This window comes from Camarhynchus parvulus, chromosome 2 (assembly GCF_901933205.1).
Source record: "Camarhynchus parvulus chromosome 2, STF_HiC, whole genome shotgun sequence".
NCBI lineage: Eukaryota > Metazoa > Chordata > Aves > Passeriformes > Thraupidae > Camarhynchus > Camarhynchus parvulus.
Window position 1 is genome coordinate 89876323 of NC_044572.1, and position 24763 is coordinate 89901085.

General features: G+C 40.3%; 1 protein-coding gene across 1 annotated transcript in view; it reads left to right on the forward strand.

The window, feature by feature from the left end:
- Nucleotides 1–5305: 5305 nt before the first annotated feature.
- GALNT12 (polypeptide N-acetylgalactosaminyltransferase 12) overlaps nt 5306–24763 on the forward strand; it is a 47909-nt gene continuing 28451 nt past the window's right edge. Inside the window, exons 1-4 of the mRNA XM_030971371.1 lie at nt 5306–5818; nt 19548–19717; nt 20431–20620; nt 23945–24130. Of these exons, the coding sequence (XP_030827231.1) occupies nt 5439–5818; nt 19548–19717; nt 20431–20620; nt 23945–24130 (926 nt within the window). The 5' untranslated portion in view covers nt 5306–5438. The remainder of the gene's footprint in view (nt 5819–19547; nt 19718–20430; nt 20621–23944; nt 24131–24763) is intronic.

The following is a 24763-nucleotide window of genomic DNA, read 5'->3' on the forward strand; positions in this document are numbered from 1 at the left end:
AAAAATTCCGCAGCTCTTACAGTAGTAATAGGATGTAATATATTTGGACCCATTCCATGACACTTGAGCAAATCTCTACCTCATATGTAATTCAGGATCATGTAATATGGAAAACTGTAAAAATGCCATCATAATCAAAAGCCTCTCAGAAATGTAGAAATGCAAGTAGTCAAGCAATCTGTTCCAAAGAAATCTATGAAACTAGAAATAGCTGACTCACTCATAATCTGAATTATCAAAGCGTAAGGATGGTGGCATCTCAAATCCCCAAGTATGATGGCTTTTTTCCATGGCAATTTAAGAGGTAAAAGATTATTTTCTGCTGTAAAATCTTATTGATGTGAATCACAAGAAAGTCATACTTCTGAGAAAAAGAAAACTGAATTTTTTAATAAATCTTTTGCGTGAAGACACTTATCTCTACCTTAATGAAAAGGAAGACACATATATTAGAAATACCATCACAGAAAAGGAAATGCTTCTCCAGTATCACTGGACTTATGTATGTTAACTGTGGTCCTTTCAGGCATAGAAACAGAAACAACCTTGATAAAATTACTAAGAACCAAATGGTAATAAGTAGCTACAGTGTAGGGTGACATAGATTAATTTCATAACATAATATCTGCTTGACTTCTTGGTTCAGAATTTTAATCGTGGTCTTCTCTTTGTCTACTATGACCAGCTGCATTACCTTTATGAGGAATTTACTTCATTTATTTGTTTCAGAATATGCCATAATTTTGACAAACTTTCAAAAAGTATTTGCAACTCAATTTTAATTCATTGTGTCTGCATGAAACTCTGTGAAAAATCAGTCAGGTTTCCAACATAACATATCTTCCATACCATACTTTGTGAGCAGAACTACAATTTTGTTCCAATACTTTCTGATAGCTAAGCTTCCTGGCCTAGGTTTCCTTTATGTACCTGATCTCTTCCACTGCCTGCAGTTCATGCTTGCTATTTAGCTTAAGAGAAAGATTATATGCAAGCAATACATTCCTACAGCAAGCAAATATATTGATTGATGGCTTTGACATGCATGTTCTGTCTCTGTCTGTCTGTCTGTCCATCCTGGCTTGTATGTGACCTTTTGAGCAGGCATTTTGTGTGTGTAATTTATCTATGGGTACACATACACATGTACATGTGCACACATATATGTTCTACAGAGATCTGCCAACTGATGCAGCTGAGGTCTTGCCCAAGTAATCCACTGAATGCTGCCTCATTTTATTGACTTGTCACAAGGAGAATTTCACAGCATTCATCAGCCTGATAGAAGATCCCTGAAATAGGCAACAGTTTTTATCTCAGTCATCAAGTCTGTGTTTTTATTCTGTTTTATTTTTAGGGTTCTTCTTCTCAACTCCTTGATCTCTCTGCCTCTGGACTATACACCCAGCTTCCCTCTTGACCCAAAGCTTCCCTGTAAAACAGGGTTCCTGCTGAAGCACCGAGGGCCCTTTGGCCCTGGGGAAGCAGGGTGCGGCTCATTTTGTGTTTTGCATGTGCTGTGCAGCTGTCTCAAATATAGAGACTTTCAATCCAAACACATTTATTAAAAAAAAATCTTGGCACTGGTAGTACAATAGGCTGAATAATAATATTTTAAAAATATTTTTGCTAATAAAGGGGAGAAAGAGCAGCCAAGGTGAGAACTGGGGGGTGTTGCAGGGCAGTGCAATTTTATGCACAGTTAAAACAATGGTGAACAATGACCCTGTAGGTCCAATGCTATCTCCAGGGAGTATGTTTTATAGCTTGGATGATTCTTCCTCTCCTTAAGCAAATTTTCTATCTATGTCCAAAGTATTCCTACATCATGTTTCCTATCATATTCTTCTGATTTTTTTTTCTTTAGATTATGTAAGCATTGGCTTTTTCTAGAACTAGCAACTTTATTCTGAAATACATTATTTGATACTTTATTTTTACTCTGGAAGTGTGAATTTAGGAAGCTCTTTAACTTATTGAAAATGCAGTCTTCCCACTCTATTTCCATTTTAGATTTTTGCTTTTTACACACAAAAGAAAAATAAGGAAAAGTTTCTATGAGGTGAATTTTAAATATTTGGCAAAATTTAATAGCTCTGTTTTTTCTGTAGTGTATATGTCATCACTAAAAATAAGAATACCTTTTAATAACTATACAGGTGTTAAATAGTTCATCTTATCTTACCTCTTTCCATATTCCCTATATGTAAACCTGGTCCTTCAATAAGGTTATGTATTTTAGGTGAACTAAATAATACCTGCATTTGAAACATATTTCTGAGATCAAGAGATACACCCTTAATTTCAGCTATTACATTAACTATTATGTGAATTCTTGTGGACAATTGCATATTGTTGTGGTTAGTCTTTTTCTCTTAGTGCTTTTTTGAAAGGTTTAATTAATATTTTGAATACTTTTTGAGGTGAAGAAAAAATTCTCTCTTTTTAAAAATAAACTTTTCAAAGCCATTGATTATTCTACTGATCTTCTGTTTTAATTGGGACAACTAAGGACACAATAGATATTTCTAGATAAGTAATTAGAGTTTTTATATTACTTGTTTGGTTACTCTACTTATCTTTGGTTGAAACTCCTGAAGCAATAGAAATTATAGCTCACTAAACACTAAAAAAACATAACTAATTATTTTAACTTTCGTTGTTATTCAACCTGAAAGAAACAAGAGCATGGCTTAAAAGGAACTCTTCCATGAAAATTTTGCTACAAGTTTTATGGCTAGCAGTAAACTCATTCATTTGCCTTGTTGATTGCAGATTTTTTTTTTCTGCAGGGGGTTATTTTGTATGTTCAGAGAGAATTCTTTACACCTTAACTATTTCAGCTCAGAATGTTCAGTCTTCCCATCACATTTACAACCCAAAAATGTTTGAAAAGGTTTGACAAAACATGTTTTACCTTCATATTCTTTACATCTTGTACAAACTTCTTTGTGAATGCAAATAATTGATTCTTTATGATTTTTATATTAGCTTCATTACTGTACTTTCTCTTGATGAATTTCCTCTGGTTTATGTGTTTGGACGTCATCCCCAGTGAACTACTGTTTACTAGCAATACTTTCAATTCCCACTGTAGTGGTCATCACAGGAAGTCTTCACCCATTACTTTGCCATAAGAGCATTATTACTGCTGAGAGCAGTTCTGTAATTTTTAGTTCTCTGTTTCCCAATTTTTTTGTTTCAGAACTTTAGTCATGTGATCATGTTCTTGTGCTTTTCCCATATTTCTCTAATACTTAAAATACTTGTATAAAATACAGATTCTTTAATTAATTTTTATTTAATATTTTAGAACCTCTGCAGCAGAACTCTCTGTTTTTTTCTTGGGTTTTTTTTTGTTTTGTTTTTTTTTCTTACTCTTAGTCCTACATTTTGCTCTTCCCAATCTCCTCGTTAGCTTCTTTTGGGAGTCCAGGAGGATCTCGTCTCCTTTGATTCATTCCAGGATGAGGCTTCCTTCATTTAGAAAGATGGCGAGCAAGGAGGCAAAGCAAACACTGGGCATGCAATAACTGGTGTCACCTGACTCTTCAGACCCCAAGTTTGCTAGACACAGCATGCAATGTAAATTCTCATGTCCAACATACTGATATTTAGTAGTTGTCTACAAAGCATATTGAAATTAGATTTATGCCTATGTAATTTCCTGTGATAACTAGCTGCATAGTTGCATAAGAAATAATCTGTCTATACACACATTCATTGCAAATCCACCTAAATTACTTGATTTACACTAGCTTGCCAAAATCTGAATCTGTCACTGATTTTCAGCACCCTTCTGTCCAGAGCATGGCCCCCACAGTAGTTGAGTCCACATTTGTTGTAATATACAATATTTATTATCATGTAAAATCAGAAAGAGCTCATAGCTGTATGCTCTGATCCTGAAAATGATGAAATTTTTTCTGTTCCTTAGTGTTAGTTTCACTCACTCCTCAGTAGTGCTGGTGAGCACTGCCCAGTGCTGTGTACTGAAGTTCTCTCTCTGGGCATGACCGAACTCCTCTGCTGGGCTGATCTTGACAGGTCTCCAACAGCAGAGGATGTTGCAGTGAACATGGAAAATGCGTGGAGCGAATTACACCTCAAAACCAGTTCCAGTTCCCTACCGTGAGTGAGAGAGAAACTGTATGCAGTCATGTTACATTTATGTTAAAGTATTTCAAAAGCAAAATCAGGAACTCTCAGGTAATCTCACGGTCTCCAGATCACAAGTTCAGGCAGATGGGGCTTCATACTGTTAGGAGCTGAAGCAAAACAATCAATATGGATATGTTGTTGAGTATGAAGCAAATCTGAAAGTTCTAACTAGTGCTACTGTTGTTTTTTTCTTCCATGATTCTGTCAAGCCATATAATGGACTGCTTATTATGTGTATAATAAACTTGGGATTTTCATTAGTATTTTGGATTTCTCTCAATAAGGCCACATTGGTTGACTTTTTTCAACCAAGAACACTCCTTTCTTCAGCCAAAAAGCTTGTCATTAATGCCTATAGTTTCTTAGACTGTGTTCTGCTCTTCTTCTGAAGCACGTGCTATCCTACAGGCAGCAGAATGGATGAAGCCTGGTTTCCTATCAATTTGCTCCGTTTGACCCCTAAGCTCTTCCTAGTCCCTCTGTGGGAAATAACCTCCCTTGCTGTCCTGCAACTCTGAAAATTTCTGTCCACAGACAGCGAGTCTTGGGGCTATCCCAATCACTTCCAGAGGCCAAAGCAGCTTGCTGTGGCTCTGACAGCTTAGTGCCAGCAGATCTTTCCCTTGCTGGGAAAATGGCATATCCACCATGCAGCTACCAGTGTTATGAAGGTCCCTCAAGCTTCAAGGCGACCAGATCACCTTTCCCTTGAAGAGTGACAGCAAAAGGAACATGCCCCTCTCGTCCCCGCATCCCAGCTCTGTGTGATCGGGCAGAACCGGGATGGCTTCCACTCCCTCCTTGCCCTGGGATGGGTCAGCACCAGCCCTGGTTCCACCGGTTGTGTCCCCAAGGTGAACGCGGAGGAGGCTGGAGCCTTGTGCCTTCCCTGAGGTGGCGGAACCCTCAGGGACCAAGCAGCCTTCCGACCACCAGGAAACCGAGGGGCACCGTTCCCGGGGAGGTGGTTGGCGGGCGGCAGGGGCGCAGCACGCCTGGGGGACAAGCGGGGCGGGTTCCCTGCCCGGGGGTGCCGCTTCCCGCCCCGCGGCAGCGCCCGAGCCCGGCTCTTCCGCGCCGCGCCCCTCCGGGCTGGCCGGCGGCGGGGCGGGGAGGAGGGAGGAGCCGGCGGCGGAGAAGCCGTGCGGGCTTCCTGGCGGGGCTGCGCTGCCGGCGGGCGGCTGTCGCGGCGTGGGCAGGTCCTGAGAACTTCGCCGAGTCTGCCCGGGACGGAGGCGCGCCCGTGTCTGTGAGACGGCAGCCGCTGCCCGCTCGGCATGGCCGCCCGCCTCGGCCGCGGGATGTGCTGGGGCAAGCGGGGCCGGGGCTGCCGGGGCGAGGGCGCGCTGCTCGCCCTGGGACTGCTGGCCGCCCTCGGCTTCCTCGTGTGGCGGCACGGCTCGCCGCCCCTCCACGCCGCCCGCCGCGCCCCGCCGCAGCCGCCGTCCCCCGACTCGGAACTGCTGCGGCGGCCGGTGTACGCCAAGCCGGCCCTGGACCCGGGGGCGCTGGGGGAGCTGGGCCAGGCGGTGAGGCTGGAGCTGAGCCCGGCCGAGAAGCGCCGCCAGGAGGAGAGCATCCGCCGGCACCAGATCAACATCTACCTGAGCGACCGCATCTCGCTGCACCGCCGCCTGCCCGAGCGCTGGCATCCGCTGTGAGTACCGCCGAGGGCAGGTGGGGCCGGGACAGGGGAGCCGTGCCTGCCGCTGCTGCTGCTGTGGCTCAGAGAGCCCCTCCGGCAAACTGGAGTGTCTGCTGGCAGCGGTCAGCGCCGGGTAGTCGGGTCTCTCTCAAGTACCTCTCGCTCAGGAGCGTGGAGGCTTTTGGAAACTTTCCCATCACAAGTGCTCTTGGATCACAGCGTTCGCTCTCAAGAGTTAAGTTGAGTGGTGACTTTGCCAGGCTGCCGCGCCTACACAAGGCAGTACGAAGTCGCGTGTTGGTGGTGCCTGTACAGGTTGTTTGCCCAGGCAGCCCTGGTAGCGTGTTTTCAGTCCTCAAGCTACGCTGCTCTGCCGTGTTTCTCCTGCTGCTCTCCCCTTCTGCTGTTGCTGTCCCCTGGGTCAGTCACCATGGGCAGCAACATACTTTTTCAGTCACTCCCAGCTTTACAAATGTTACGCTTCCCAGATTTCAGCTGTGCATTGTATTCAAATGTCTTAAGACACACAGTTTAAAGGAGATTGTTTTATCAGCAGTTTTACCAGCAGTGAGCTAGAAATGGTGCTCACAAAGGTAGGTAACAGTATTCTAAAGTGGGACTGTGCTTGATCCGGGATGCATAGTTGCTGGGACAAGGTCCATTTGCAAATTACATGTATAGTTATGACACCAGCGGCAGATAATGGCACAGGCAATTGCAAACAAAGGCTTAGATAATGTTCGATGAGGTGGCTCAAGTTTACAGGCAATGGCTCAGTGCAGCTGTGAAGCCAGCGTGGCACAACAGGTCTGACTGTTGTGCCCTTGCGCAAACACTCAGGGTGGCACCGTCTTGGGCTCTCCTGTGAGCGAGCTGCCAGCTGGTGAGGAAGGGCCAGCCAATTAAGGGGATATGCTAGCTGTCACAGGGGTTGGGATGGAGCCACGGCTCCTCCTGACTTCTCACTTCTGTTTCACTTGAGCTTGGCTTCAGCTGGTTTGTTTTGTTGCAAGAGGTTTGTAGGATATGGTAGCAAAAAGGCTGTAGAAAAAGCAGGGCTCTGACTCTCCCGTGCATTCAGCTCACGCCTGTGTGTCCTGCCCAATGTTTCACCAACTCTAATTGCAAGTGCTGAATCTAAAACATGATTCTTAGGATGGCTTTCAAAAAGTTGCAGTGCAAATGCAAGGCCTTTTGATCATAAGTTTAAGCCTGACACTAGGCTTGTTTTACTTAGTTATTATTCCCCCCTTATCAGCAGTCTGTAGACCATAGGTCAAAAAGGACCATTTAAATTTCATTTCCATGGGAAGAATTAAATAATTTCAACGAGTTATTTTGGAATTCTGCCATTTCTCTATGACAGGGTGTTATAAGAAATTGAAGGTCACAGTTGTTGAATAGGAGACATTATAGATGGGTGTGGGTGACTATTCTAGAAATGAAAATAATTTAAATAGATTTTGCTACAACAGCAGACCCTTTTTGATTTGAATATATGGATGCTGAAATGACAAATTATATCCAAACCAAAAGAATCACAGAAGCATCAGTGACATAATCTCAGAGATAATTGCCTTCTGAAGCGGGGACTGTATTGTATTGTTGGCAGGTGCTTCATGCCTTTGTGCATGCTTAAATCTAAATTATGGCAAAAATGTCACAGAGCATCTCTCCAACTCACACAAATGCAAATGTAAAAAACTTTCCCAAAGCCAATTTTGCAATGAAGTGTTAACTCCTTCTCTCAAGAAGGAAGACCATGCAAGAGAATAAGAGAATGAAGTAAAAAACCCCCCATAATTATTAAAAAAACCCCAAACTTATTACCAATCCCTCAGCCATAGAAAGTGCATTGCACTTAGTTCCAAGATTAGAGGTTATACAGTTCAAAATCTCAAGTCCAGAGGAAATATTTTATTTTTTTTATTTTAAGATGGGTAATGCTTGACTATTTATGACCTTTAATGAACATTTTGTTAATGGGTGAGGCCCCAATGATGGGAAATAAGTAGTAATGGTAGATGGCAACTAGACTTCAGCGGTCCACCAAAATCATACAAAGGCTAAATTTTAGATGTGATCAGTGAGACAGCTTTGGTACCAGAAGACCAGAAGGTGACAAATGCACTATTTTTTAGTGGAGTCCCAGAAGAGAACCAGAGAACTGTGTGCTGGCAATCCTTGGATCTTTTCCAGGCATGTTATCTACAAACTGTGGTAAGGGAAAGAATTAGTAACAGATGGGAGGGTATGATCTATTGAGAAAGTCAACAAGGCTTTTGTCAAGGATGACGTGTCTTACAAATCTATATGAGTTCTTTGAAGGTCGTAATTATATGGATAAAGAAGTGCGTTGTTACTTGATGAGTTCATTAAACAACTGTGAAATAATGTGGAAATTCCTTGCATTTGTAAATAACTGAGTAGAAGTTGCAAAGCAGTTTTGGGTTTTTTTTGGGGGGTGGGCTTTTTTTCCATTTTTTTTGTTTGGTTAGTTTTGGTTTTTGTTTGTTTTAAGGAATGAAGATAAAGTCCCACAGAAATCTGTGTTGGACTTAATGCAGTTCAACTTACAGCATGGCTTTCATAAAGACATGACTAATTTACAGGTCTTCAGCCTGAAAGACAGGTGGCCTTCTGGAAGTGTATCTCCTGCAGGATTCCTGCAATACGTGGTTGATGCATGATAATGGATAAACCAAATTCTGCCACCTCCCTGTTATGAAAATCCATTTCCTGTAAAGCATAGTTCATCCACTAGAAAATTTAAATCAAATATTCAGGAGGTATTGACAGATACTATGCTTGGAGACTCTGTTCTGATCTATGGGCTTTTGGTCTGTTTCAGCATATTCTTGTGTGTGTGAAGGCAATCTGGAAACTTTAGATATGAAAAAAAGGGAAGCAGAGAAAACATTACCACCACCTGGATGCCCCAATGCTCCTTTTGATGTTAATGTCCTCTCACACTGATCAATGAACCCACTCTCTGTGTGTGAATTAGTGAAAACATTTGAATCCAATGAAAACTAGAGTTTTGCTAATAAGATAGAAAGTATCTGAGCCAGTAAGCTGTTAAATGTGATATGCAAAATGATTGCACAAGGTGTTGCTGTGTCAGAAACTTGTGCCAAAAATCTTTTCCTACTGCAGCATGTTGTACATCCTGGACCTGCCGTGGGAACAGAAGCATGGCAGGTATTTGCTAATATCTATGTCTGGTGATACTGTACAGGAAGAGAAGAATAGTTTGGCTGAGATTACTCTCTCAAATAATGTATTGATTGATGATACTTGACTATGAATCCAAGAGGTTTGCAATATAGATCTTTCTCCTACTAATATATTCCTGACAATGAAAATATTCAGAAAGTTGTTACTCCTTCTTGTTCCCACCACTGTAACTTGCTTTTTGTGATGACTGATACTGTTTCTATTGACCCACAGACCCAAAGAACTTGACAACTACAATTGTTTCCTTTAGACAATTTCTGCTTCCTTTAACTGTCTGAGCTTGACATCAGCAACTGATAATGTGTTTCATCACACAGGAATTGTTTAGTTTTATTGAAAGTATACATATAAGCAAATAAACATTATGTATCAATGATCTATAAAAATGTCCATTTGGATGAATCTTATAGATAAGAATGTAAGTTATTAAGTGATGATACAGTTTGCACAAGGCTAGAAGTGAAATAAGCCATAGGGTCAGGGAAGGATGGAAGTTGGAAGTAAACTTTGGGGTGTCTAGTCCAACATTGAATCTCCATCCTTGAAGGCTTCAATAACATTTGAAGACCTCTTTAAATGCAACATCACTGCCGCATTGATTTATTTCTATTTTTGTCCCCTGATCGTAAGGTTGTCTGGATGGCTCCCCTTGTCTTCCCAACATCTACCCTTCATTTCTTGAATTTGTACTCATAAAGGGAGCAACAATTATAGGAGATTTAAAACCAGCAAGTGTCTTCTGTCAGACTTTAACTTACTGAGGGCCCTGTTGGGGCTGATGTCCTGTAAGTGGGTGTGATGGGCTTGGGGCCATGGGTTTGGCTGCTGCTGCTCTGCCTTCCTTCCCCTGCAACGACACGTCTCCAATGTGTCCCGTGGGGCTTCTCCTTGTGTGCTTGTTTTACAGGACTGTAGGGCTAGGCAGACAACTGATACGTTCTCTTAGCCTTTTACAGCTTATTACAATGTGTAAGAATTACATTTCCAGTTTTTCTACATGAGTTCTTTTAGATTAAGGGCTGTTTTCAAGCATCGTTTCAGATTTGAGGCTTTCTACTTTTCTTTCTGTATTACAGTAGGGATGCATTGCTCACTTATTTTGGGGATAGTTTCTGTAAAAGCACACAAGTTGCCTTTCAGCTGACTCTTGGTACAAAAGGAGCGAGTCAGGACTAGGCACTTTTGTGCTGACTCAGCATTTCATGTTTTCTCTTTCATGGTAGAAGCCTTATTTAGCCCTTGGGACTCATTTTACTTGTGATCACAAGGAAATGGATTTTTAATTCTTTCCGGTCTTTCCTACGTAGCCACAAAAGCCCCCAAAATATTGAATGTGGTCTGCATGGTATTTTTCAGCTATTTAAAAAAAAAGTTTTAGAGGTTTGTTCTTTAATTCTAGGTAATCTTTTGTGTTTTGGAGAGAGTCTTTATAGAATTTTTTTTTGATATGTGTGATTTTATGTATATGTTTAAGTGTCTGTCCATATATCTTTAACTGTCTCTGTATAGATAGCTAGATCTACACAAATGCTCAAATTCCTCTGCCACTACCATTTATGCCTATGATTTTATTTATTTTGGGGGAATATTATGTTTGACTTTAGCAAAACAATCTTGTGCTAAGATTGTTTTGTCTTTCAAGACTGTTTTTCCTGTTTGTTCCCATAATTGAATTTCATTCTCCCCAAGTCTCTCTTCTATGGTTTGTTTTTTTTTCTGGGACTGTAAATAGTAAATTATACCAGGATGTTTGTCTGATAGTATCTTGCTAGCAAGTTCCAAGAATAAGCCTTGGTACTAGGTTTTCATTCCTTTTCTACTCTAAAAATCACAGCTACTCCAGCCAGGAGTTTTAACCTGACCCTGTTCTGGGAAAAGGCACAGCAGCAGCTGAGTGTTTCCCTCCTCAGCTCACAGTGAAAGACTGACTTCACCCAGGAGCTTCTCTTTCATCTCTTACCTAAAGGTAAAAAAACAACTGCACTGACTTTTTTTTTATTTTTTTGCAGTGTGTATAGGAAATAGAACCCTTTGAAGAGGTGAGCTGCAGCAGCTTGACCTTTCAGGCACATCCCTTCCCTCTAAACCATCACCTGATGGTGCACCTTGTGCCCAGAGCTGGCTTTGGCACGGATGTTCCCAGCTTTGTGTCTGATCAGGAGACACAGCGCACGACTTCTTGCAAGCTAAGGCTTTGCATTAAATACTTAAGAGTGTGTTTGGTATAGTAGTTTTGGAACACTGTGGTCGCTTGTTTGGTGTTAGGATTTTTTGGTTCGATTTCTGAGCTTTTCGGAAATATGTAATTGGTTACTAGTAACTATATTCATTATAATACCTTTTAGTCATTACTTTAGTGTTAGTTGGCAGGATTTCTTTCATATATAAACAGGCTTTAGACCTTCAAAGCTATGTTTCTCTAGGACATTTCAGTCTTTCCTCGGACACTAAGTGGGGTAAAAATAATTCTTCACTGTAGTTGGGGGTTTTTTTGCTTGTTTCGGGGTTTTTTGTTTGTTTTTTTGTTTTGATTTTTTAATAAAAATGCTTGCATTTTATAGCAGTACAAAATGAAGCAATGCTTCCACTATTGCGTTGATATTTAGTATATCTTGCTACTTTTGTTTCCTGTCATCTGTAAAAATGTGTCACTTTTCATTGTCATTATGCTTTTAACAACCCCCAGCAAATATTTTCCAGAAGAGCTCACATGATTATTTTTCACCATTTTCCTTTCCAGCTTCTGGTAGACTTCCTCAACTTCCTTTGACATCTAGATTATTGCTTGGTTTCAGCTGATTTAATTTTTAAATTCAGGAAGTTTCTAGATCAGTGATTGATAGTAAGAAAAAATTGATTTTTTTTTAAATTCAAAAGCTGCTTTCATTTAAACAATTGTCTATAAGGATCAGGTGCATCCACACCTTATTTGTAGTGATGAATACAATAGCTTCTTTCTGTTATAGCTTTGCAAAATATTTTTTCTTTTTGTGAATCAAATTATTCACACTAAAGTAAGTTTTTGAACATAGGTGTAGGAAATAGTATGTCTCTGTGGAAAGGTTAAGTGTATCTCACTATCTTGGAAGAAAAGTGAAAACATTTGAGCAAAATGCAACCACTGTTTCAGCTCAGCAAAATAAAATAAAAATCAAGTGGGTTTCCCCACTGTCACATGCAGGATTTCCTTCTCATCTGAACATCCAGAGTCTGGGTCAGTTAGGAGATTCTGTAGTATTTCTCTAACAATTTGGAATTAGGAGGTTCTATGGATTTCCTAAATTTGTGGATTTTAGGATACAGACTTAGTAAATTCTCTTACTTAATCTTTCTAGACATTTATTTCTTAATATATATTTTAATCTGTCTTAAAGAGATTTGCTTTCTGTGCCACCTCCTTCCCAACCCCCAACTTCTTAACAAATACTGTCTTCTGTTTCAGACTTAGTGTTTTTCTTTCTTGCTTCTCACAATGTTTGTATACAAGGCAGTACAGCCCATTATTATCTGAAATCTTAAGACATCTTTTGGCGGTCAGTCTTGTCAGTACCTTCTTGTCATTGGGAGAATCATTCTGTAGAATATTAAATAACCTGAAAAACTGTTTCACAATCAAACCAGCTTCTGTTTCCAGAGACTTGATCATATCTCAGTGTTGTGGCCTGTCTGTAAAAGTGTGCTTTCTCTAACATGGTTTGTTTCAGCAGCTATAATTTAGGGAGCTTTTAGCCAGGCTGCTGAGCTGGGACAAGCGGTGGGGAAGTGTAGGCCAGCATCCTGAACTCACCTACTTAAGTGTTCCAGCCTTGCCCCAGATAATCTGTCCATTCTGGCAGTTATCAGCACTTTGCTGCTGTGTGCTTTGCTACTCACACCAAGACACACCTTCTGTAAACTCTCAATGCCTTTTTCTGCAATAGTTGAACACGTGGCTTGCGTAGGTGTGTAAAACCAGGTGGAGCCTCTCCATGCCCAGATAAACTTATTTAAATTTCTTTTTAATTAAAAAAAAAAAAGGAAAATCCCTGAACTGGCAGTTGGATCAAGGTAGTCTTATGTGACAAAATAAATTTGGCATGGAAAGTTGGGTAGTGTTTGGAGGAGATGAGAATAATGTTTATCATATCCTTTAATTCCACTGGAGACGTTGCACTGTTGTATCCCAGGCTTTGGGAGGTGTTGCTTTTGGCTTGCGTGCTGCATTTTAGCCTTAGGTTACTCTCCCACATAGAGGGGTGAGGAGTGGATATTCGACTATATATTCAGCCTGGAGTAAGGGACATGGCTTTGGTGACTCTGGGGTGGCTTAGAAACCAGTGCTGCCACCTGTGTCATGCAGCAGGGCTTGGTGTGCTTGTGGATGGATGTACAGAACTCTAAGCTGCGGCTTGGGCAAAAGTAGAAAAGGGCATAGAAGATCCCAGTACTGCTGTGTCCTGTGCCATGGCTTCGGGAAAGTGAGAGAAGGAGGTGCTTTCTCTTGGGTGAAGGTACTTGGCAGATTCCAATGCCCACATTGCTGCCTCTGCAGTTTATGGAGTGGGAGCAAAGATGATGAAACTAGATTGAGATGCCATGGATGCTGCCATTCATCCTCATCAGCCTCATTTACTTACAGCCTACAAAATGCCACTTTTGAGCACACCTCTTACTGAAAGAGCAGTTTAAGTTGGTGTTTTAGCTGTTCAAATTAGGAAAAGGAAAGGAGGCTGTGAGGTATGTCAACATGTCTGTGGCCCATCACAACAAGCCCAGCCAACCTGGTTCCTAGCCCACCATGTGAAAGCCAGCCTGAAGTAGAGCCCTGGCAGTGTTTTCCAGGTGACACTGGGATGGGGCATATATGTCACCTACTGTAGTAACATAAGTCAAGTTAAATCAGCTTCAGCAGTGACATGTGCTGTTTTGCACTTCTTGAGAGAAGCTGCGCAGTCCTGAACTTGCCTGGGGCATTCAGACTGAAACTTGAAAACCAAAACTTACGCAGTATACCTTCTGAAAGCATTAAATAATTGATGAGCAGTTTGTGTTCTTAGCAAATCTTTGAAAACTCAGAGAATGTTTCATATTTTTTTGTTAAAATATAAGTAACTGTGCATATAGAAGATCAAATTTGGAGATTGAAAGTCTGTTTTCCCTTTCTTTGTTATTGTCACAGTTGTGGTGAAAGTCTCAAGTAAGAGCATGTCAGCAACCATTCCTAATTAACTCATGGCAGTGCGCCCAGTGTGCACACATTCATGCTCTCTCCTTGTGTATAGATACACATCTCTTAGAGAAACAACTCTTTACAAAGAAATAAATTGAGTGATTACATTAATTGACACAAATGTTCTTGAAAACAACCCATTTAATTTTGTTTAGGCATTTCCTGAGTGATGTCTCCTTGGTTTCTAATAAATAACCTATTGTAAAACTTGCTAACAGGAGACTGTGTAGTGTAGTAGATTCCAAGGTTAATTTATTAAACTTGTCAGCTGTTTACTCTTGGTTAGACTGTGATTTAAAAATGCAGTGTAAAAAAGACAAAACCAAAACCCCATAGGAATTTGAATATGTGAGGATGCACTTTTATGTGTTTGGCTTCAGTCTGCATTTTGTGGACCTAGATGTTTGAGTAGAAGCTGTAGTGAAACATAAAGGGCAGTACATAGTGAACGTGGTTTTGTGTTCAGCATTATTTTCTCTTTCTTCCCATTGAGAGATTTAAAGATTTATGGATGAACACATTAAGAGTTCTAAAATACAGATGTTGTCTTAGTGTAAAGTGCTAAGAAATGCAGAAGACAAAGCTTTTGTTTGTTTTATACATGTCTTATGCCACAGTGATCAAGTAGGAAGTTCCTTGGAACACCCACCCAGTGTGGCAGAAAGTGCCTGAGGGAAATGAAGGATGATGCTGGAGCATTGTATTGTCCCCGTCCGCTCCTTGGAAGATGGCTGGGGCAGTCCTGGCCATGTTCTGTCCATCACTCTACTGTGCACAAGGCTGAAATATTGGTCTCCTCAGCCAGGTCTCCTAAGCTCTTGGAAATCTATTTCACACCCAAGATAGCTCAGCTACCTTAGAAGGCATAAAATCAGCAGGATGGCTTCTGTGGTAGTGTTGGAAACAAAAAAGTTTTATTAAAAGGCAAAATAACAAAACTCTTTAGAGAGAAAAACCGAGCCATGTGCAAGAGGTTCTTGCTCCTGGTAGAAGACCTCACAAAAGCAATTAGTTTCTTTGTTCTCTTCTTTTTCTAGTTAATTGCACAGGCAGGACTTTTTGGCTTCTGTCCAATTGGCTCTCCTGAAGTTTGAGGTGAAGTCCCCCAGGTCCTATGAGGTGCCTTTTTCGCTAATTGAGGAAAGAAACTTCTGGGCTTTTTTCCTTTTTAAGGAGACAAAGGATAGTTTTGTCACTCTGTCAACAGGGGGCACATTCCTACACGAGACTTCTGCTTGGCATTTTCTAGTGGATCTGCAGGGGGCAGGAGTGACCAGAGGGCAGAGACTGAGCAGGTGTCACTCCTTTGCATTGCTATAACCTTTGTGGTTCTTATTCATTATATACCAGTGTTTGTCACTGAAATCTGAGTCTGTTTAAAACTATATGCATTTATTTTGTTGCCTCTAGAAAAGCCTCTTGGATGTGTTGGCAGCAGGTTTTTCCTCAGTGACTGATCCTGGTATCTGATAACTGTTACCAAAATCAGTTTGACAAGAGATATGTGTACTTCTCTGAAGAAAATGAACCCACTCAACATGCAGAACATGCCATTTTTAATTTAGGTAATTGTTTATTTTAAAACACAAATTACAAAATTATTACAAAACAGTAAAGTTCCTGTGATTGAATAAGATAAGGAGAATTGTGAAGGAATGTTGGACTTTAAATGCATCTTCATTTATTTTCCATGTTTGGAAATGTCACACTTACAGGCAACTAATTTCCTTATCTCTGTGTTATGTTTTTACCACCATTTGGTAATTATGATGAATAGTTTCAAAGTGATGTATCACAGCCAGTGGTAGGGACCACATTTAACTTTATTCATAGAAAAGTTAAGCAACTGTTCCATAATCAAGCCTCTATAGACAAGAGGGACCCACTGAGGTCTCTTGGGCTATGCTGGATCAATGGCTCAAGGAGGGTGAGGTGAGTTACCTTCTGGATCTGTCTTTATGGACCTGCAGAACCCAGATGATCAGCTCAAAGGTAGTTTTTTGGATGAATAATGTGAGATGCAATTAATACTGTCTTAACATGATCCTCCCTATTGTAAAGGACAGTGTTATGGGTTTGAGGGTGGCACTAAAGAGTGCTGTACTCACAAGCTGAAAGTAGGTTGCAGTATAGTATGCATAAACATACATTCCCAGTGTCTGCAAAAACATATTTTGGGACTGCTGTCACCAGTTGCTGTCATTTTAACGGCATACTGTAATTGATATGCATTTGTTTTTCTGAATAATCCAAAAGTAGGTGTGAAATGATTCAGTTGGAAAGTAGGAGCTGGGATACTTGGCTGACACATGGATAATAAAAGTATATCTTGGAGTTTGCAAGTGTGAATGCGGAAGATGGGCTGCTGAGGCGCTTCTGTGGTAAACAGGAGTTGAGAAATGGAAAAGATGAGTTATGACCACTAAGCTTTAAATCAGGTTTTGTACTCATAGTGGCTTTTTTGAAATTTTTATATCTTGTGAAGTGGTAATGTTTAGTGTCCATATGCATGCCACTTAATTGTTATTCAGCAACACTGCCAAGCATTTCCATTTCAGGGATTCATTAGCTTTTTAAAGATTTTCTTCTGCTATAATTTTTCCGGGGTTTAAATGCTTTGGGTTTGTAATCTCCCAAATGGGATTAATTTTTAAGGTTTAGTGGAACTCTTTCATTACAGAAAGATAAGGAAAAGTGTGCTTCACTTTAGCAACACTATCTGAGACTATTAACAGTTGAGATCTTCTTGCAATTTAGCAAGAAATATGTCTTGGAAATAATATCTGAGATAAACATGCAAATCTGCACAGAATAATATGGGGTTTTTTGTTTTTGTTTTTTTTTTTGTTTGTTTGTTTGTTTGGGGTTTTTGTGGTTTTGGGGTTGCTTGTTTGTTTGTTTGTTTTGGGTTTTGTTTGGTTTTTTGGTTTTGTTTTTGTGAGGTTTTTTTTTGTAAGGGCATCCAGGGTACTACTCAGGTCAGGGTGGCTGTGCTGGCCAGCAGCCTGCCCTGCTACCATGGTGGGTCACTTCTCTTCACTCCTGTACTGCCTTTCACCACGGAGCTGGTAAATTAAACCCATTTTTTAGTGCTGACCTCTTTCTTGACTTTGGAAACCTAAGAAACGTGTGTTCTGGTATGTTTTGTATTAGGCTGACCTTTTCCTGCTGTGTGGGGTGCGCTCAAGGAAGGAGGCAGCAATGCCCAGTGAATCACAAACAGTGTGGGGATTGCCTTGCTCTGTGCCAAATTATGTTTTCCATCTCCAGCATGTAATTTCAGGCAAATCCATTGAAGTCTTTAAGCTATAATTAGACTTATAAGCTTCTTTAGACCTTTTGGCTTTCCTTTCTTTAAATGGAATACAGCATTTTTTTTCCATGACATATTTTTCAAAGAATGCTTTCCTGGTGTTTTAAAAAATTTATTTATATTTTCCTTCAGCTTTCTAAAATCAGTATGTAGACATCCTATTTCTATCAAGAAATGAACTCAAAATTACCTGGTACAAGTGACTGGTGTATATGGATTTTTTTTTCCTGGCAGTACTGAGCAGAAATGTTTTTCAGCAGAAATGTTTTTAAATTAAATATGTATTTCTAAAATTGGATTCATACAGTGGGTTTTTCTGCATTACAATTAAAGAAGTTAATTAAAATGTCACTCATCACTCCTTTTTATGTGTCAATACATGAATGTCTGGCTAAATAAATCAATTCTGTCACCAGGTGTTGATGTGAGACAGTTCCTCTGTGAAAGCCCCTCAGGACAAGTTACAGCCTGGAAGGACAGGCATTCTTGTACATCACTACATCAGTGTGTGTGTTTATGTGTACTACCTATGTCTGTATGCATAAGTATTGTCACAGGGCTTTCCTGTCATGTTTGAGAAGCAGACTTTGGGTCCCTCCTTAGCCTGAGTGTCATTTGTCCTGTTGCTTCCTCATTTTCACATATTTATTGCAGAACTACTGTACAGACTTTTTGTTTCCTTTGTAAGACTTTAAATTTTAGGCATAATCAGATTCAGATTTTTTTTCTTTCTGTACAACAGATCTTTCTAGATACTGCCTGATCTCCAAAGAAACCTATAAGCCTTTTTTAATTGCAGACACAGCAGACTTAAATAGTTTGTTAAAATATTCTCAATGTGCTATAGGTAAGCAGTTTACATCTAATATAATTTCCTTAATGTTTAGGGGAATTTTTGTGCCCCTAAATTGACCTAAGGTATTTTCCTATCTCCATTTTCTACTGAGCAGTTTTAATTTCCCTTTTCAGCTCCCCATAGCATATGTTCTGGAGAACTTGCTGATGTTCTGCTTTGGTAGGAGGAATGTCCTACGTGCCTTGGTATCTGTTGTGATTTAGCAGTCTACAGAAGTTGAAGTCTGTCCTTCTGCCCCTTACAAGCCTTGTTGACTGCTGGCAATAAAAGCTGCCAATATGGAATGCTCTAAGCAAAGAGGAGAAATTGTAGAAGATGCCATCGTTATTTTAAAATTCTTCTGAACCAGGGGATTCTTTTAAGAATTTATACATTTGGCTCAGCTATAACTTTCTTGGCATCCTTATGTTCATTTAGGGAAGTTCATATATATATATTTATAGGAAATACATTCTGGAGCTTAATCCAAAGGTTTGCAAACTTTCTGGCTCTCCATAGAGCCAAAAGCATGAATTTCTATGTGTGTTTTACGTTTCCGTGGATTTCACTATTAGATTTTGCCAGTTTGTGGTCTCTCCAAATTCTGCTTCAGTGTGCATACATTTCATTTTTGTTGCTGGTTGTTTGGTTTGGGGTTTTTTTCCTCTTTATATGTTGCTGTTCCTTCACAGTCGTATTTTTACTGTCTAGCACTTGTTCTATTTTCCAAAGCAACAGTTATCACTAGTTTATGTTACTGTTTTTACTCCACTTAGGTTTTACATTTCTTTTTTTTTTCCTTTAATCTGAGGCACATTTTGTCCATTAGTTGTTTTTCTATTTGAATTTGTGCGAAGACAGCTACTGCAGCTACACCAGCCCAGAACACCTCCTATTATTTTTCTTTTTAGACATTTTGATAGTTTGCAGAATTTTATTCATAATGCTTCTGTGGAAATCGAACCTCTGTAAGAGCAACTTCCTAATGTCTTCTTATACAATTTCCCACACACATGCATTTCTTTTAAGATCCATTCTGTGTTCTTGCTTGTAGTTAGTAACTAGCTTGCAAATGGATTTGAGAATTGTTTCCTGGAAATTAATAAATGCTTTTGCACTTCTACTAAATGTTATTCCCCCTTTACAGATGCAGAGAGAAGAAATATGATTATTATAACCTGCCAAAAACCTCTGTTGTGATAGCTTTTTATAATGAGGCTTGGTCAACGCTTCTGCGAACTGTTCACAGTGTTCTTGAGACATCTCCGGATATACTTTTGGAAGAAATTATCCTTGTAGATGATTACAGTGACAAAGGTAGGAAGAATTAGTCTAAATAGTATTGATTGTTGATGGGCTTTTTGGTCAGCCAGTTCATAGGAGAAAGAGTTATGCTGTTCAGGTCACATAACAGAAAACTGTACAACAAAGGGTTCTCACTGAAAAACAGTTTTTCTTGTAGTGTGCCGGTGAAAAATTTGGCTTATGTACCAAATTTAGTTTGGAATGGGGAAGCACATTTGCTGTGCAGTAACATGAGTGCTTGTGTGTAGAGATAGACTACAGTCTGATCAGAGCACTTTGGGTTCCCAGAACTGAGCAAGTTTTGATTGCTCCAATGCTCCCCTGGTGTCTCATATAATGACAGTGACCTAGTTTTTTGGTCTTGTTTGAACAACAGGACATAAAGGCAATGCTGGCATTTTCCACCACATGAATTGTGTTAAGAATAAAACTTTTATACAGAAAGTCTTAAGTAACATTTGAGAAGTTCTTATCAATCTGGGGATGTATTACAGAGGTACATGTGAAGTGTTCAATTTCTTAAAAGTAACTGTCATTTGTGTCCAAATCCAGGTTTTGTGCTTTTTTCATGTCCTTTCTAAACATGTATAGCCGAATCTGAGTTCAAAGTACCACAATCTTTAGAGCCCTACTATAAGAATTATGTTAGTGAGGAGAGAGCTTCCTATAGAAAGACATAAATAATTTCAGAGTATATTATTCCCTCCTTTTTTGGCTTGTTACAGAACATTTAAAGGAGACTTTGGAAAACTACGTGGCAGGCCTACGCAAGGTACGTCTTATCCGCGCAAATAAGAGGGAGGGGCTGGTCCGAGCCCGGCTGCTGGGAGCGTCTGTGGCCAAAGGAGACATCCTAACGTTCCTGGACTGCCACTGTGAATGCCATGAGGGCTGGCTGGAGCCACTGCTGGCAAGGTGAGCTTATGCTCTGGGCTGGTTTTCTCCTCCGCTGGAGGAGAAGGGGCGAGAGAGTTTGGCCACTTCTGCAGTGGAAAAATGACTCATGGCTCACCAAAGGTTACTGCAGGCACCGTGAGTGTTTGTGTTTGTCTCCTGGCTGTGGGGGAGCAAATGCAAATGGAAGTTTGAAAGATCATGGCATGGTGGGTTTTGATTTTTTTTGTTTGTTTTTTTTAATTTGGGGTTTTTTTGTTTGTGTTTTTTTTTTTTTTCCTGAGGACCAAGCTGCCTCTTCAGGCAATGGAAAGTTTTGGTTTCCAAGAAGATGAGTCCTCACCTCCAGCTTTTGGAACGCTGGTAAAGGAGGCTATTTTTGTTAGCCTGGGTGAGCAGAAGGTCTGGAAAGATGTGTACCCTGCAGGGCAGTGTCTGCATAATACAAGTCAATAAACTCCATCTTCTTAGTCCTGAGCAAATCCACCTTTCCAGACTGGTTCTGACATAAAGCATCATGGTGTAGGATAGGGAGGAGTAAATGTTATGTCAACACTGACTCTTACTTGGAAACCATCTGTCCTGGGACGCTGTACTTAATGCCTGTGTGGTCTCTTAATTCTGCAGATCTGTCAGGCTGTTCAGAAAACTTTGGTTAATTAAAAGCAAACAAACAAACAAAAAAACCAAGGAACCTTCCCAAAACTCTTAACAAAAAACCCCTAGAAACCAGAACAATAGCCTTCTGTTTCAGCTGAGAATATTTACTATATTCTTGAAGCCTCACCCATGTGTAGCCAGCAGCCATACGTCGACTTTTCCTGCTATGGGTTCAGCCACCAGCACCTCACCACAGCACCTGCTGCTCTGCATCACATTACAAGGCTCTGTTGGTTTTGCCCCTTTTGCTAACAGCTCATGGCTTTACCCCCTTGGATGCCATTAGCAGATACTGATAGATACAGGACCTGAATCAGACCTCCAAAATACCGTATGTAGAAAACCAGCTTTCTTTAAAACATAATTAAAAGAAAAAAAAATCTTTCCTCAAGGCCAGTGTTTTGATTTGGATCCTGTTAAGATTCCCACCAGGTACTGTAGAGTAACAGAAAAGGACCAGATAAAACAGCCTGAATACGAACTGGAGAGAGACTCCCAAAACCACAAAGTATCTTAATGTGTGCGAGTCTTCCTGATTCCTAGTGGGACTTGTGTTCCCAAATTCCCCATGTCCCTTTGAAATTGTATCTAGAATACAGTTTCAGGTTTTTGTTTTCTTAAAATTGTCACACTTACTTTGTTTCGAAATTTCACACCGAGTGTATTCCACATAGCTGGCGGGTAGCTATGATAGCGTGAAGAAAGGAAAAGGGATAAACCTCAAATCACGGGCATAGGTTTAACAACTGTCGCCTGAAAAACTGTATGATGGGGGGAAAAGTCTGTGATTTCTTCACTTCTTTAGCGCACCACTAGATGGCAATCTTGAGGAAGGATTGGGATTTTTTTAAATGCAATCGTCACCACCTGTTAAAAGTTAGCCCTCTCTTGGAATCCCTGCCGTTCTTGCTGCAGATGCGGACATGCATCTCTAAGGGTTTTTTTCTGCGGTGTATCTGACTCAAATGTACGGCAGCAATACCACAGTGTTATCATTTTGCAGTGCAAACATAGTTGTATTTGTAAGCTGCCTGTGCATTGTACCATTTAGTTAATTCTTAACTTACAGAAAAGGTGATGGCTTTTCACTTAATTCATTCCTTTCATAATTGAAATCGTATGCCAGCTACCTACTTGTTACTTATTTTCCTACTTGTTACAGGAGGAGGAAAATATTTTTACTTTTTACTGGTTTTTTTCCCTTTTCCTCTACGTGTGGATATCATTTTCATTGCCTTGTACAACGAGGATTTGTACAAAGTTTTATGCAAGCGAGACAGGAGATAACAATGTTTTTAAAAGCTCTTTCATGTGCTCTACCAAACAAGGTCTCAACGGGAGATCATAAAGAAGAAAACAGCTGTTTCACATATTCCCTCCAGCCACAAGAGGCCATTTCACACTTTGGGCAGTCTTTCTCAGCTCAGACAATACAACTTTGGAATTGCTGCTGTTCTCTGCTGCATTTAACCATCACAAGATACTCTAATTTCACAGTATGAGCCATTGGTCAGTCTACAGATTTTTAGCCTAACAATCCCATTAGGAATGAGCTCCCTTTGGATGACAGATGCACTGCATCTCTTACTTGTTTGACAATATAATGTGTTCAGTTTTCCTTCACCTCTGAAATATGTAAATACAAGATGCAAGGCTAAAGTGCATATCTGCATCTCTAAGTGAAACAAGTTACTGCATTTCACTGAAATATCAGGGGGTGTCTAACTAGAAGAGGGAAGATGCTAAACAGTGATTTAGGAGGAAGACCTTGGCTTGAGCTTGTGTGCTTGATGGTGCTCCTAGTACTGAGGGAGGCCATTCTAGAAGGTGAGGAGAAGGCTAATAATCCCACTGCCTTCTGTAAGGATGAATCCTTTTGGAAAGGAATCCTGAAAACCCTGCATGATATTGAGAAAAGGAGGAAGGGGTTTATCTCCTTGTAGAAGTAGACCTGCAAGAAATGTCATCAGCTCTGATGTATTCTTAGTATGATAAAGATCTTGACTATCTTTAGATCACCCTTGGTATTAGGAATGTCATTCTGCAGTGCTATCTTTTTCTCCTTTCCATCTCCTATGTTGCCAGGGTTTCTTGAGGCCTCCTTCAGTTATGTTTCATTGTAGGATGTCTAATTCCCATGTTGCAGGTTTGGTTTTTTCTAAGCTCAGGGCTTCTTTTTGAGGTACTGTTACAGTACTCACTGCAACATTTGCAGATGATCACAGTTACAAGAACAGCCATGACTTCAAGGGCCAAGAGTCTGGCTGGTTTATTATTCATCACTGTGGAAGTATGCAATCAAACTGGTCTCTTAAACAGCTACCTGTACAAAAGAAAATTAACTTTTTTTCTCTTGATAAAGTGGTGCTGGCTATGGCAGCCAAGCCAGATGCTGAATGTGTTATTTCAAGCCATCTGGCATATCTTGCTTCCACCATCCAGGAAGGTTGATGCTTGCCAGTGGAGTCCATCCTGATACATCCTGCTGATGTAGGAAAATGGGGGTTATTCTTGTATTTATTGTATCATCATTTCCTTGTTATTGCAGCATGAATTGAGAAGGAGCAAAGCTTCATGTTTGGTGTTGTAAGCATTCTTTGTTCTTGTCAGTTCTAGTTTTTTTTAAATTTTATTTTTAGAGATGTTTCTAATGGAACTCACCCTTTTGTTTTAAAACCTTACCAGGATTGCTGAAGAAGAAACAGCTGTTGTCTGCCCTGTTATTGATGTTATTGACTGGAACACATTTGAGTACTTGGGAAATGCTGGTGAGCCACAGATTGGTGGATTTGATTGGCGCCTGGTCTTCACTTGGCACAGTACCCCTGAAAGAGAACAAAAACGGAGGAAGTCCAAGACTGATGTGATCAGGTTAATTTTTATGCATCCTAGAAACTGTGAATGTGTTTTTGATTTCGCCTGAAAATGCCAGGTGCTGAAAGATATTTGGGAAATGAACTTATTACTAAAAAGTATGTATTTTGTTTAGTTCCCCATTTTTTTTCCAAAATAGCTCCTGTTTACCATATTCCTGAAAAAAATAGTGCTCTAAAAGCTGAAAATCCTGTTTCATCTTCCATATGGAAAGCCTATTGCAAAGTAGGCTCTTGACTCCTCTAGACAAACTCTTACAGATGCTTACCAGCACATGGAAAGAGTGTAACCGATTAACTAATACTGGAGGATGTCCTCTGTGCAAAGCAAAGAGCTGTGTGTTGTATAGGAAATGTATCATGGGCAATGATGAAAAGGGGAAAAAAAATCACCAACCGGTAAGAAGGTAAAAGCAGTTTTGAAGATTTCTTTTCTGTGCTGTGTAGTTCACTGTGCTATTTTCAAAGCTGAGCCATTTTGCCAGCTCTTTACTGGGGTGAAACGATACAGCTCTATACACCACGGTTTCTGTGAAGGACTACCTCGCAGAGCTCAGGCTGATGTCTTCATTCTGGGTTTTAGTTTTGTTTTATTTTAAGACAAGATGCCATCAATTGGTATTATTTGTGA